This window comes from Palaemon carinicauda, chromosome 19, assembly GCF_036898095.1.
Source record: "Palaemon carinicauda isolate YSFRI2023 chromosome 19, ASM3689809v2, whole genome shotgun sequence".
In the NCBI taxonomy this organism is placed as follows: domain Eukaryota; kingdom Metazoa; phylum Arthropoda; class Malacostraca; order Decapoda; family Palaemonidae; genus Palaemon; species Palaemon carinicauda.
This window is the reverse complement of record NC_090743.1, coordinates 4,005,751-4,021,799: the sequence shown is the minus strand read 5'-3', so window position 1 is coordinate 4,021,799 and position 16,049 is coordinate 4,005,751. Positions and strand designations below refer to the sequence as shown.

The 16,049-nt window shown below is 40.5% G+C and overlaps 1 protein-coding gene across 1 annotated transcript in view; it reads left to right on the top strand.

The window, feature by feature from the left end:
• LOC137658407 (DNA-binding protein SMUBP-2-like) overlaps positions 1-16,049 on the top strand; it is a 157,011-nt gene that overhangs the window by 20,017 nt on the left and 120,945 nt on the right. The window contains exons 4-6 of the mRNA XM_068393094.1: positions 150-322; positions 1,472-1,640; positions 12,495-12,637. Coding sequence (XP_068249195.1) covers positions 150-322; positions 1,472-1,640; positions 12,495-12,637 — 485 coding nt within the window. The remainder of the gene's footprint in view (positions 1-149; positions 323-1,471; positions 1,641-12,494; positions 12,638-16,049) is intronic.

Here is a 16,049-nt window from a genome sequence, read left to right as displayed (position 1 = left end):
TTCCTCACTGGGCTATTTTTCCCTGTTGGAGCCCTTGGGCTTGTAGCATCTTGCTTTTTCAACTAGGGATCTAACTTAGCAAGTAATAATAGTGATAATAATGATATGGCAGTTAGTGTAAGTTATATATCTTCTTATACTAATTTCAGGTGACATTGTTGGTGTTCATGAGTGTGGTGTAAATGAAAGAAAGCAACTGACGTCTGGAGTTGTGACACGGGTGTCACAGTCTTCTATTCAAATAGTTCTTGATGAAGATGCAGATGAACTAGATACCATTGCAGATGGAACTTTACTTCGTCTCCACAAGTTGGCTAATGACGTAGGTTTTATTAATCTTTTTGAGATCTACACTATTAATAAGTATGCCGATTGGCTGGAGTGTTTTTAGAAAATTTGGGATATATTTTGCCTTTTTTCTGTTTGAAGCAAAAATAAAAGGATTTATATTTGTTCCTAAGCATATAAAAACCTTCATTCACCAGAATAGGATGTCTTCAAAGCTTGGAGGACATTGTTAATGAGAGAGAGAGAGAGAGAGAGAGAGAGAGAGAGAGAGAGAGAGAGAGAGAGAGAGAGAGAGAGAGAGAGAGATATTTTCATATGTCCAAGTGATAGCTAATAACACTAGCTATAAACAGACTGTATGAAAACTATAATAGGCTATTAAATATTGGTGCTGATGTATAATATTCATCATGAAGATGTTTTCAATAAGTTGAGAAATTATATAAACGATACTCTTTGTTATCTGTATGTACGCATAGTCTCGATACAGTAGCGTCAGCTTGAGATCAGACGATCACAACCAAATGTAAAAAAAAAATTGGCAATTGTTGATTGTTGAAATGCACCTGAAATTGAAAGCAAAAGTACAAAAATACTTTATTAAAGCACAATTAATTTTTTTTAAAATCATGATTTTTTAGATAATGTTGTCTACTAAAACTAGCGCTCATCTGACAAAATTGAATGCCGTGTTTCAATCCTTGGCCTACGATCGAACATAGATTCAAGCAAAGTACAGTATAAGACAGTCGTGTATACATTAGTATTCAATTGCAACTTAATAAGGAAAAAGACTTTAGTTTCTTCTATTATATTTACGAGTATGTATGGTATGATACCTTTGAAAGAGAGAGAGAGAAATAGAGATACTCATTGTTATTTATATGATATATTACAGTATATGTATTTCATTACTACTGACTTTTATATTGGGTGTATTGGATAAGAATAGATGCACTGTATAAAGTACTGAAGAAAGTAATGGTGTAGTATTGTGACGAGATAGGGATTAACGATAAGAAGTTAATTAGATATGTAAAAATGTTGTTGTAGACTATTATGGCCTTAGATATAGATTTTTGAAGTATTATTGGATTTTATAGATTATTTTCTAATTTTAGATCTTGGTCTTAAATAGGTAAAATACTTTATTATCACTCTTCATGGTTTATATATTTTCTAGGTGACGTATCAAAGAATCAAAGTTGGCCTTGAGGAACTTGGAAAACTTGCCGTTGGGCGGTCTTCACACCTAGTATCTGTATTGTTCAAGGAAGAAACACCAAATTCAATCGCTCCTTCCCTTCCTGAACAGCTGTTGCAATCCAATGGAAATCTTGCGCTCTTCAATGGTATGTTGATATTATGTTAGTTACTTCACCAAAACCATTACTCATGATATTCTCAAAATTTCATGTTTTGCAAAATCACAGTTACATCCTTGTATTGTTTAAAACCAGAAGGGAAGTGGTACAGTTGTACCATGGTTTATGAGTTTAATTCATACTTAAAGTAAGCTTGGAAACTAAAATGGTTGTATTCTAAAAAAAATTTTCCCTTGAGAAGTGTACAGTACTGTAATGGAAATTACATGTAAAGTTTACCGTACACTTCTTTTTAAAGGTTTGTAATATAAATTATTGAAGGATTTATGATCCTTAACAGCAGAAACTAATAAGAAGTAATAATTCACAATGAAAAATAGAAGTGAATTATAATTTAACTGGCTTGGAAATTACAGTAATACCTTGACATATGAGCATTCAGGGATATAAGCTAGCCTCCGAGCAAGATTTTGCATTCAGATACGAGCATAAAATTGAGATGCAGGCATGCTTATAGACAATAATGCTAGATGGCCTAGCGCTCCAATTTGGGATTGCTCTGAGCCTGCATCACTCATTCAGTTCATGTGGTCGTCGACTTCTGTACACGTCTCCTGTGTTGTGGTTGCGTTATTTTCATGATTTTCAGTGTATTTGTTAACAATCTTTGTAATATGGGTAACCAGTGTATATCAATTAGTATAGGAGTGATCCTTTTACTTACTTACTTACTTTGATGGCTGCTTTTCCAGTCCCATACAGCAGGGGAACCCCACTCTCTACAGGACCTCCACTGTCGTTTTACCTTGTTCGTTCAAAGTATTTAACGTTTCATATCATGTATTGTTTATTTACTGTTAAATCGTCACTGTCAAAAGACTCATCAGTCTTACTCCTCTGTTTATTATGTTTTGTAATTACTTAAGGTGTACTTTAGGTAAAGTGTAGCAGATGGAATTACAATAGTCAATCCTGGTAATAATACAGTTTATCACAAGTTTCTTTACTGAACATTCATCCAGGTACATTTTTATAAAAGCAATGATTTGAGATGATAACCAGCAGTTTTTCAATATTAAACTTACCCGATAATCATGTAGCTGTCAACTCCGTTGCCCGACAGAATTCTACGGGAGGGATACGCCAGCTATCACTATACTAGAAGGGGGTGTACTCACAAGCGCCACCTGTGGCCAGGTACTACAGTACTTGTTGTTGACGCCACCTCACTTTTTCCTCTGTCGTGCTTCCGGCAAGACGTTCTTGGATACGCTTATGATTTTGGAGTATTGTTCACGGTTTGGTGAAGTATTTCTCTAAAATTTGCAGCTATTCGCTATACTGGAAACTTCTATGTTAGCTTAGCTAGCTTTTGGAATTAATTTAATTATTATGGTGACGAAGAGAGTATGAACTCTCTTTCACTTTTAAATGGCCGACCCTTCCCTTAGACGGAAGTGTTGGTGTCTAAGAGAGTATAGACTCTCTTTCTTAATTTTGTTATAGATTTATTTTATATCTCTCCGCCCTTTATAGGCCTCTTCGATTAACTTACTTTTATTATAAACTTATTAAAATTAATTTTTATATTTGTTTATATTCGACCTTTCCTAATAGTAGGCGGTCTTTTCTTGGTACCGAAGTTAATTAACATTGAGCCCGTCATTTCGGTTTTACCTGTTAACATATTATGCTATTTTAATGTTTTTGAAAGAATTTCTTTGATAGTCTCGTACTGTTTTCAAAGTTGAACTAACGTTTTGTTTTGTCTCTGCAGTTGTTGACGTTCAGAACGTTCAACTTGCGCTCTATCGTTACGATAGAGAGAGAATTTTCACGGTGTCACGTTGCAGTAAGAGTAACCGTGTCTAGCGTTTTGTTCATTCTTTCTTAACTTAATGGTTTTAATTCTAATAAAGGAACTTTTCATTTTGGGAAATATTTCAGTTTTTTCCTTTAACAATAATATGTTTTAACAATATATATGATTGGGCTCTTCTCTCAGGTTCTAAGTCAAGAGAGAGAGAGAGAGAGAGAGATAGAGACGGAGGGAGAAAGAGGAGGATAAACGTTTCGTTCAAGCGAGTTACGTTGTTATCGTTTTTGCTCTTCTCCCTAGTCTCTTTAGGGGAAGAAGGTAAACGTTTCTAGAGTGATCTAGTGTTTAGTCTCTTTCCAGCCACTGAATTATTTATCTTTCATTAGATTTTTCTGTTACATTGTAATTCTGTTTTCGCAATTACTAACTTTTGAGAAAGGATAGAATTGCGTGTTTCAGGTACAAACCACTTAAAGTTTCGAGTTCAGTGAAATAAGTGCAAACAGAAAATCAAAAGTGATAAGTGATTAGCGCAAAGTGTGTCAGTGTTGTGCGTGAGGGTACTTCTGTGCGTGCCAGTCGTCCTCCCAGTCCGGGACCTCTTGCAAGCTCCCAAGCCCAGGGGAGAAGCAATGTCGAAGGGCAAAAGGGTTCGGCAGGCCTTGATCGGCGCACAGAAGTATCCTCGGTGGTTGCGGGCGTGTCTTACAGAGACCGTCACTCCCACCCGCAGACGATTGAGCCCTTATTTTGCTCGTCTGCAGAAGAAATTTCGGGGAGAAAACGCTGGTCTCAGGTCTCAAGACCTCTTAAACGTAAAGTCCAGACCTATGCCAGACGTACGAAGTTAGAGTTCAACAACCCGGATGCAGTCATTGGGTTAGCTCTGACTCTCCTCAGTCATCAGGTGACTGCTCACCTCCTAAGAGAGGTAAGGCGATGCCTCAACAGACCTCATCTTCTATTAAGGCTTTGCCTCAACAGACCTTATCGTCTGTTGATCCCAAGACGACTTTGCTGCAGTCCATGCAGTCGCAGCTTGCGGTCTTAATGCGTGAGTTTCAGGCTGAGAAGGTTACACCTCCTCCTGCGAACGCTCCGCCTCTCCGCAGTCCAGTCTGCCAGGCGTACGAAGTTGAGGTTCCTCAGGCTACCTTACCGCGTTCTGAGTTGCCAGTTACCAGCGGTGTGCAGCAACCTCCGCCTCCTCCTGCGAGAGCTCCGCCTCACCGCAGTCCAGTCTGCCAGGCGTACGAAGTTGAGGTTCCTCAGGCTACCTTACCACGTACTGAGTTGCCAGTTTTCAGCGGTGTGCAGCTACCTCCGCCTTCCTTAAGGCAACCTCAGCAATGGGAACAAGAAGCTTATACCTTACTTCCTCCGCTTCCACTTGCGGTTCCACCAGTGAGGCAACACTCTCTTGAGGTACAACAACCTCTCCCATCCATGAGGCAGACTCCTCAGCTCTCGCTGCAGCGACCTCAACCCTCCTCAAGGCGAGAGCCTCAACACCTTAGCCTTGCGCCTCAGGAACCTCAACTCGCGAGACAATTACTGCGTTCTGCGCAGCCACTACCTCAACTCTCGCAGCTCACACCTCAGGAACCTTAACTCGTTCCTCAGGAACCTGCTACTGTGCATCCGCAACCCTTACAGCAAGCGCAACTCTTGAGGCAACAACCTCATGCTATGAGTCAGCCACCTCAACGCATGCATCTGCCACTTTTTTCCTCAACTTGAACTTCTTCCCATTCAACTTGGGAATAACAAATGACAATAATAACACCTCATTACTTTCATAACTTGCATTTGTAATCATATACATGTATGCCTACACAAACATTATGATAATGGAGGTTATTTGTATTACTTATATAAAAATATATATGTATTCCTTGCAATATATTTTTAACAAATCGCAAATATGGCAAAAATATCTTCTAAACAAAATGAATCATGAGTTATGAATGTAAGGTAATATTATGTTGATATTAAACCCCTTGCAAGCATGCATGTAGTAATGCAGTGTTGCCAACAGGGCGAGTTTCCCTTTCCTGAGGTGAAGTAGATTATAGTACATTTAGTGTAGCTTAATTCTACGATTATCATGCCGGCTATCAAATTCATCAACAAAACAGTCTAAATCAATTCCCTCGGCACGTGCACTTTCAATGGACGGTAATGCGATATTACTCACTCTAGCACTGGTCATGGAATTTCTGAGAAATGTTACACGCCATGCAACACGCTCTGCCTACCTTACAGCATGCTCTACATACAGCATGCTCTGCATACAGCATGCTCTGCTTACAGCATGCTCTGCATACAACATGCTCTGCATTCCTTACCGCATGCTTCTCAGTCACACATCTTTGGTTGTTGCCAACTCACTAGACTGTCAAGCAGTTTCTTAACGTTGCCTTCTAGTCTGCTACGTTTGCACAGTGTAACCCTCACTGAGAGAACTTAGCTTTTCTCGGATATGGTCCCTGTAGATGAGAAAGTGCTTTTCTCCCTCCTTCTGATATTCCCTTGAGGACTCTGTCATTTGGAGAGGAGCCTTTAGCTGCGTAGCCTCCTATGGACTTTTATTTAAGCATAACATGCTTCCAGGGAAGGTAATGGTCCCACTTCAGTCGCTAATCCCGTCTGTTACCACACCTGCTCCCTTAGTCCTTGAGCTGTGTTGCAAGACATGCAGTCCAAACTTAGTCCTTGTTAGAGGATTTTTTGTTTACGGAGTCAGTGTGTCACTGGGAAGACGTTCAACAACCAGCAGGAGTGACTTGTTGTGACGCAGTGCGGCAACCTTAGCAACCCGATAAGGAGTTGTCTGTACGACCCAGACAGTCTAGACAGCTTCGGGTTGTCACTGTACTTCCTCGCTTCCCCATGGTTGACAGTTCACAGACTGTGCAGCAGTACCATGATCTTGTGTCCGGCTCCGTCAGACGACTGGCTTTTAAGAGCTCCCACAAGTCGTCGCTGTCTGGAGATTCTCAAATGGACTATGGATCTGACCAAGGAACTGGGCCTCCTGGTCAATTTTGAGGAGTCTCAGCTCGTCCCATCCCAGACCATTGTCTCCCTGGGTATGGATCTTCAGAGTCGAGCTTTTCGGGCTTTTCCGTCGGCCCCAAGGATCTTCCAAGCCCTAGAATGCATCCAGAGCATGCTGAGAAGGAACCGATGCTCAGTCAGGTAGTGGATGAGTCTAACAGGGACACTTTCATCGCTGGCCCTGTTCATCGTGTTAAGGAGACTCCACCTCCCCCCCCTTCAGTATCATCTAGCTGCTCACTGGATAAAGGACATGACGCTAGAGACGGTCTCAGTTCCTGTTTCCGAAGAGAGGAGGTCTTCTCTCGCGTGGTGTAAGAACAGCTTTCTTCTCAAGGAAGTCTACCTTTGGCTGTTCAGAAACCCGACCGCCGTCTCCTCTCGGACGCATCAGACACGGGCTGGGGTGCGACTTTGGACGGATAAGAATGCTCGGGAACATGGAATCAGGAGCAAAGGACACTTCACATCAATTGCAAGGAGTTGTTGGCGGTTATTCTGGCCTTGATAAACTTCAAGTCCCTCCAGCTTAACAAAGTGGTGGAGGTGGACTCTAACAACACCACAGCCCTGGCTTACATCTTCAAGCAGGGAGGGACTTTTTCGTGGAAGTTGTTCTAGATCGCAAGGGACCTCCTCATCTGGTCTAAAGATCGAAAGCTCACGCTGGTAACGAGGTTCATTCAGGGCGGTATGAATGTCATGGCAGATCACCTCAGCCGCAAGGGTCAGGTCATCCCCACAGAGTGGACCCTTCACAAGAATGTTTGCAGCAGACTTTGGGCCCTGTGGGGTCAGCCAACCATAGATCTGTTCGCTACCTCGATAACCTAGAGACTCCTGTTGTATTGTTCTCCGATTCCAGACCCAGCAGCAGTTCACGTGGATGCTTTTCTGCTGGATTGGTTCCATCTCGACCTGTATGCATTCCCGCCGTTCAAGATTGTCAACAGGGTACTTCAGAAGTTCTCCTCTCGCAAGGGACACGGCTGACGTTGGTTGGCTCCGCTCTGGCCCGCGAGAGAATGGTTCTTAGAGGTACTGCAATGGCTGGTCGACATTCCCAGGACTCTTCCTCTAGGAGTGAACCTTCTACGTCTACCTCACGTAAAGAAGGTACACCCAATCCTCCACGCTCTTCGTCTGACTGCCTTCAGACTTTCGAAAGACTCTCTAGAGCTAGGGGCTTTTCGAAGGAGGCAGCCAGAGCGATTGCCAAAGCAAGGAGAACATCCACTCTCGGAATCTATCAGTCTCAAGGGGAAGTCTTCCGTAGCTGGTACAAGACCAATGCAGTTTCCTCAACCAGTACCACTGTAACCCAGATTGCTGACTTCCTGTTATATCTAAGGAAAGTAAGATCCCTTTCAGCTCCTACGATCAAGGGTTACAGAAGTATGTTGGCAGCGGTTTTCCGCCACAGAGGCTTGGATCTTTCCACCAACAAAGATCTACAGGACCTCCCTAGGTCTTTTGAGACCTCAAAGGAACGTCGGTTGTCCACTCCAGGCTGGAATCTAGACGTGGTCCTAAGGTTCCTTATGTCATCAAGATTTGAACCTCTCCAATCAGCCTCTTTTTAGGACCTCACGTTAAAAAACTCTTTTCCTCGTGTGCTTGACAACAGCTAAAAGAGTAAGTGAGATCCACGCCTTCAGCAGGATCATTGTTTTCACATCTGAAACGGCTACATGTTCCTTGCAGCTCGGTTTTTGCTAAACGAGCTTCCTTCACGTCCTTGGCCTAAGTCGTTCGAGATCCCAAGCCTGTCCAACTTGGTGGGGAATGAACTGGAGAGAGTACTTTGCCCAGTTAGAGCTCTTAGGTACTTTCTAAAAAGGTCTTAACCTTTACGAGGACTATCAGAAGCCTTATAGTGTGCTATCAAGAAACCTTCTTTTCCAAGTTCTAAGAACTCAGTTTCTTACTATTCAGGCTTCTGATTAGAGAAACACATTCTCATCTGAAGGAAGAAGACCTTACTTTGCTGAAGGTAAGGACACATGAAGTGGGAGCTGTGGCTACTTCTGTGGCCTTCAAACAGAGCCATTCTCTGCAGAGTGTTATGGATGCAACCTATTGGAGAAGCAAGTCAGTGTTCGCATCATTCTATCTCAAAGATGTCCAGTCTCTTTATGAGTACTGCTACACCCTGGGACCATTCGTAGCAACGAATGCAGTAGTAGGCGAGGGCTCAGCCACTACATTCCCATAATCCCATAACCTTTTAACCTTTCTCTTGAATACTTTTTATGGGTTGTACGGTCGGCTAAGAAGCCTTCCACATCCTTGTTGATTTGGCGGGTGGTCAATTCTTTCTTGAGAAGCGCCGAGGTTAAAGGTTGTGATGAGGTCCTTTAGTATGGGTTGCAGCCCTTGATACTTTAGCACCTTTGAGTTGATTCAGCCTTCCAAGAGGAACGCTGCGCTCAGTAAGGAAGACGATCTTATTAAAGGCAGAGTAACGGTTCAAGTCGACTTCCTTACCAGGTACTTATTATTTCATTGTTATTGTGGATAACTGATTATATGAAATACGGGATACTTAGCTATCCTTTAGTCTTGTACACTGGTTTTTCACCCACCCCCCTGGGTGTGAATCAGCTACATGATTATCGGGTAAGTTTAATATTGAAAAATGTTATTTTCATTAGTAAAATAAATTTTTGAATATACTTACCCGATAATCATGATTTAATTGACCCACCCTTCCTCCCCATAGAGAACCAGTGGACCGAGGAAAAAGTGAGGTGGCGTCAACAACAAGTACTGTAGTACCTGGCCACAGGTGGCGCTTGTGAGTACACCCCCTTCTAGTATAGTGATAGCTGGCGTATCCCTCCCGTAGAATTCTGTCGGGCAACGGAGTTGACAGCTACATGATTATCGGGTAAGTATATTCAAAAATTTATTTTACTAATGAAAATAACATTTTTACTACATTATTTATTTGGACATCGAAAGACAAGTTACAGTCACGACCTTTATTAGATATCGGGACAGTCTTTTTTTATGTTTGTTTGAATATCGCCAAAGTTTTTTATGCTGTTTTTCTTCCCCACCACCATAGACGCAGTTTTATTTTCATTTAATTTTAGTTGTTTGATTCTCATCCATTCCCTAACACTGTCAAGAATTTGGTTTAGAGTTTCAGTAGTGTCATGTATATCATTCATGGCCAAGTAAAATTGTGTATCATCTGCAAATAGTTTGAACTTCACACCATGCCTTTGTAGTATTTTTGATAGACCAATAGTATAAATACAGAATAAGATTGCACCCAGTACACTCCCTGAGGCACCCCTCGGTTTAAAGGTTCATAGGACGAATAAGAGTTTCCAATTTGCACACAGTAATTTCTGCCAACCAAGTAGTCTTTGAGGTATTCAAAAGCTTGATCTTCAATACCGATGGACAGTAGATCATTAATAGCAGTTCATCCACAGCTGTATCAAAAGCAGCACTAAGATCAAGTAATATTGAAATGCCATATTTATTTTCATCCATCATTTACAACATATCATTTACAACAGAACAAATGGCTGTCTCCATAGAGTATGATTTTCTGTAAGCAGACTTGCTGTCTGGCAAAGCTTATATTTCTTTTAAGTGACTAACTAGTTGTTCAAGAATTATGTATTCTAGCACTTTTGAAGCAAAGGGTAGATTCAAAATAAGTCTACTGTATATGAGTTTAATTCTTGATAATCTAGAGGACTTTTCAGAACCGGTGTGATAATAGCCATTTTCTCAGATTTGGGAAACTTAGGGTACATTCATCAATGCTTGCATTTGCTATTCTCATAATTATATCAGTTAGACTAGAAAAGTTTCTTTCTTCAGTTACTTCAGATATTGGCATTGGATCGATCATACAGTTAGAGTTTTTGCTCTTGATAATCCTGGTGATATCATCATGTGTTCTGTTGTTGAATTTTGTTAATTTTATCTGTGTATCTGGTGAAGCATTAATCTGATGTTGAATATTTGCAAATGACCTAGTTATGTTTTTCATTTTGATTTTAAAGAATACCAGAAAATTATTTGCTAGTTCCTGGTCACTGTACCCCTCTGGTGGCCTTTTTTCATTAGAATCCAAATGAGTCTGTGCTTGAGAGGTAGGGGCTACTTGGTGGCCAACTGGATTTGACTCAGATTAGGCATAAACAGTGATAACATCCACACATCTACATGCTCGGGAAATTGTAAGATCAGGTCGTGTGTCTCTAGGGTATGGTGAAATGGTATCATAGTCAGTACAGTATGCCCAGTGTTATGCTCATGGTGGCGCGTTCTGTGATGTCATCGCGCACACTAATGGCACCGTGTACAGACACCTCTGGTTGAGTACGTGGAGGTACTGTACCGTGATACATGTAGTTGACATGCGAGGAGTCGAAGTGTTAGTAGATACAGCAGTGACCTTAGCTTCCAAAACGTCTGTTTGGAAGGGAATTAGTCAAACCTGTAATGTGTGTGTCGTGGACACTCCTGAGGATGTACGCATAACATCAGAATAGGTCAAGGGAGAATTCTGGGACGAGCCTGGAGAATTCAGGGACGAGCCCAGAGAATTCAGGGACAAGCCCGGAGAATTCTTACAAGGAGAACGATGCCGAGGACCGCTGGCTGTACAGACAAGCCAGACTCGTATGTACAAGAAGGGGGAAAGATAGTATGTGGGGAAATGGCAGTCTCTACTCAACAGTGTGGCATTCTCGAGTGAGAAAGAGGGGAAACTTCTCACGATTTCAACAGAAACACCTCCAAAAGGGAAAAGTCATTCTACCGCTGGAACTCTGTCATAAAGGGTTCACCACTAAGTGAACTAATAGGAGGTGAGGGAGATCTATTCAGATCAGAGTAATATGGCAATAATGACACAGGAATTGAATCACGCACAGGCATTACAGAAGCTGTATCCAGCGGATCAAACTCAGTCAGCGATTCATGATCTCTAGGCCCTACAAGCAATAACACATTAACAAAAGTATCACTAATATGCAATGTTAGAATATCTTGGCTGCAATCCTTAGTTACTGGAATCACTGGTAACTCTAGAAAAGAAGCAACCGGGAGGGGAATATCGTGTGTCGAAGGATGTGTTTTACGCTTCATGCTGTCTAACGAAGAAGATGAAGAAAGGGAACAATCCCCTCTAGCTCATTTCTTACAATAAGCACGATATGTCTCATACTGGGAGGATGGCCACTTTACAAAAGTCACAAGGGGATTCAAAGACTCTGCTTACCACGGTAGTTTGGGCAAAGGGGATGCGATCAACCTCGATCTGAATCATGAAGGTGCCACATGACGGACCTTCACGACCAGGGCAAGCCTGCATAATACCAGCACCACACTGCTCTTAGTACTAAAAAGCAGAAAAAGGAGCACTGTAAGGTAATCCAGAGTGAAGTAAGTCTTAATCGTAGAGCGGTATGGAGAGGAAGATCTGCCTCTTAGATTTTCAATCTTTACAGGGACTGCTGCCTCCATTGTTATTGAGAAAGTGGAATTATGTACTGAACGTTTTTATACTAATCGAAATGAATATAAACTACTGAACACAAGTTTCAACTAACATGTCGAGTTTTGAAAAATAATCAACTTCATAATTGTATTTTTAGTAGGCCTATTCATCTCAAGATTTTATTTTATATATAGAAATCAACACTAATTGTTGTAAGGCTGTTTTATTAGACAATAATACAACTGGAAATTGAACTTATTCTGGCAATTTTCAGCAATGTAAAGCTTAGATGAAATGTAATTATGTAGACTGTCAGCATGAACGTGATAAGTTACCATGAAATATTATGCAAAGATGTAACAGTATTTTATTACTATTTATTTTGCTGCTGAACAAAGTGTTTATTTGATACGATAGAATTATTATTTCAATTTTTATTTATGCAATTGAAGCTTGCACTTGTAATAATTCAGTGAAAACGTCTTATAAAATATTTAGAAATTTTATGTTATAATCTTTCTAAACTTTACAGAAAAGCTTGATGACTCTCAGCAAGAAGCTGTTAGTTTTGCCCTTAGGCGAAATGATTTGGCCATAATACATGGTCCCCCAGGGACTGGAAAAACCACTACATTGATAGAGGTTATTAGACAGCACATCAAGATGAAATCGAAGGTAAGTACAACAGAAGAATAATTATCCCTGGATCTTCTTATCAAGAGAGTTAATTGGTATGATTTTCTAAAAGGTAATTGATCTGCTCAAGGTAATGATTATTATTTGTTCCTACATAAATACAAACCATCATCTTTTAATAGGAGTATGATTTCAATGAAGCTGGAATGGAGACGAGTAGTATTATGAAGGGAGAGGATATGTAACAGCTCCTCACCTATCCTCCTCCTTAGATTCCTAGACTGGGTTAAGTCTTTGGGGTGCAGATATCTATGCTTATCTACGGATACGTCCCTGATTATACACAATATCTTAGGATAGTTGTTCCGGGGGTTAAAACCCCGTGATACGTGACAGTAATTCTCTTGTAATATCACTCACAGAAATATTATACAGTAGAAAGCTGCCGGAACGAACTTCCATCTGGACGACATGGCTATCTCACCCAAAAATAGATTTTTCCTACATCAAAATCCGTTTAATGAAGTAAATATAGTTGTCTGTCGTGTGGAAGGTAAGTCCTACCCACCTGGCAGGTGGAACAACCAACAGTGTGATTTCTGCTGCGGTGCTGTTTTGGAGTACTTCCTTGGGCGTTTGTTTTCGCTGACAAATCCTATTTCTATTTTTCGTTCTAGAGTGTTTGCGCTGTTTGTTCTTGACGGCGGTTCCACAGGGAGACGTATTTACCCTTTTGGTCATGTGAAATTAAAACACTCTTACTGGCCCTTGATGCTTAAGGAGGCATAAAATCGAATTACATTTTTTCTTTTTTTCTCATAAAGACGGCTGATTTCATAGGTCCTAAGTTGTCTGATATTTTCTAGAAGTTAGCAAAAAGAGGTTCTTTTTGCACTTGTTGGAAGAATAGTTATGTCGCTCTATTGGGTAAAAGTGTTTGTTCTAGCCCCACTGATTTCTCTTCCTCCTGTTTTGTAGTTTATTTAGGAAATATTCATGTTAATGTTATTGTTCTTAATATTTTCTGTTTTGCCTTGTTTCCTTTCCTCACTGACCTATTTTTCCTGTTGGAGCCCCTGGCCTTATAGCACCCTGCTTTTCAAACTAGGGTTGTAGCTTAGCAAATAATGATAATAATGATATCCATAATTACCACATTATTTAAAGTTTTTGAATGTCTTTAGGCAAAATGTCTACATACATATGCTAAAGGTAATTATCTCTTCTATGATTTGGAGTTTGGCTTTTGCAAAGGTCTTTGAGCATGTGATACCCTTCTTACAATTTCCAATGCTGTTCAGAAATCTCTTGATTGTGATCAGGAAGTTTGAGTGATTGGTCTTGATTTTAGCTCTGCCTTTGAATGTATTAATCATGAGCCTTTTGTTTTTAATTCAAGCGGATGGGAATAAGTGGGTCTTATCCTAGCATCATATATTGAATTTTTAAGCAATAGCTTGCAGAGAGTAGTTGTTGATGGGTACCATAGTGAGTATAGGAATGTAATATCGTGTGTCTCACCCCAATACTTTTCATACTACTGTATAGTAATACCTTGACATACGAGCATTCCAAGATACAAGCAAGCCGCCGAGCAAATTTTTGCATTGAGATACGAGCACACTTACAGTGCTAGCACTAGGTGGTCAAGCGCTTGGGAGTTCTCAAAGCCCGCATCTCTCGTTCATTTCGCATCATCCCTGACTGCTATAGTCATCAAAAATCATCTCCCGTGTTGTTTTAGTTATTTACGTGATTTTAATGTATATTTGTAGACAATTACCCTAATAAGTGATGGGTCCAAGTAACTTCCTTATTTGTTAATGAAAAAAGGCTTTTTTATGAAGGAAAACCTTATTTTTGGGGAGGAGTTGCATGCTCTCCAAACTCTTTTTTGTGAAAGGCTAGAACAGAGAATCCAGTACGACATAAGTACCAGTATAATATTGTCTCCTATACTCTAGGGCCAGTGTATTAGCATGCAAAGTATGGTCTCTGTTTGTATAAGGGGAACTTAATTCATGCTCGCTAGAACTCGTTACAGTACCTCAGTTGCTTAAATTCATCTTCTGTGAGTGACGTCATTACTATGTCATCACCTTGTAGAACCATCATTCTAGTTGGATACATTACCACTAACACATTAGTTTGCACCCAACCTCCATATCTGAATTCCCTAATGAAAAACAAGCCAAAGTTTCTGACAGTGCAGGGGATGCCCTCCTTAGCCCTATGAGTGCTTTTTGAGATTAGTTCAGGACCTATAACACCAAGGCTCTTTCTTGCAGCGACACAGCAAAGTAATTGTGTCTCCAATATTGTGATGTCCTTATAACTGTGGTTTGGTATACTGCTAGTGTACTCATTTGTGTTTGAAGAGAAAGCCTTCTAGTTATGAGTAACTGTACATGAGATTACGGCCCATTTCGCTTTTGTTTCCTTTAAGAGGTATGTTGATATTTCAACCATGCTAAGAGCAAGTATGTGTCAATGTCAATGATCTTTTGAAAATTTTTACTTTAGAGACATTGTTGAGCTCAAGGGTGCTTAGATTTATATTCTGGATCTGTTTTCCACAACAGGACATATTCTACTACTGGTGAAAGATGTAGAGCATTCTTTTTCCTCTTCCTTCCTTCCTCTGTTCGTGCCACTTCCGTCTTCATGTCTCAATAGAAAGTTGGTAGATCTTTTTTGGCTTTTGTGGAAGTATCACAAGTAGAATCTAATACTTCTCTTCAAGGTTGTTTACCCACCTAACAAATTACATGGTTTGGATGACTAGTTCAGGCTATTCAAGCTAATTATGAAACAAGAAGATTTTATAGCATTATTAAACTCAACTCTTTGTCGATGTCTCACAGGATGTAGATACAGGAGAGGGGGTTCCCAGCCCCCTCGTCCCGTCCTTTTTAGTCGCCTCTTACGACACGCAGGGATAACATTGGCACTGGAGGAACGTAGAGAGTAGAGGTCCCCTTTTTGTTTTTGTTTCATTTGTTGATGTCGGCTACCCCCCTAATTGGGGAAAGTGCCTTGGTATATGTATGTATGTATGTATTAAACTCAACTACAGTATTTCTGTACAAACCATCAATCATAATTGAGTGCCTCTGTCCAATTCCTTCAGGCAAGTTGTGTGATAAACCTTATGGGAAGTAATAAGGTCAGTGGTTACCTCAGTACTATTTACTGGTAATTCAAAGACATGCATACGTCAATTGTCCCTTTTGGCTAACCCACTTATTTTATATTGAAGATACAAGCCAAAATTGTGAATGGTTGTTTATTGATACATTAGTAAATAACTGTCAGTAGTAACTGCCTTTTTAGTATCAGACAATCTCCTGTCCTATTTAAGTTTATGATTAACAGTTGATAGTTTTGCATTCTACTCGACTCAAGGACCAGTTGCTTTTTCACATTCCCAAGCTGCAAGCTCATCGCAAGG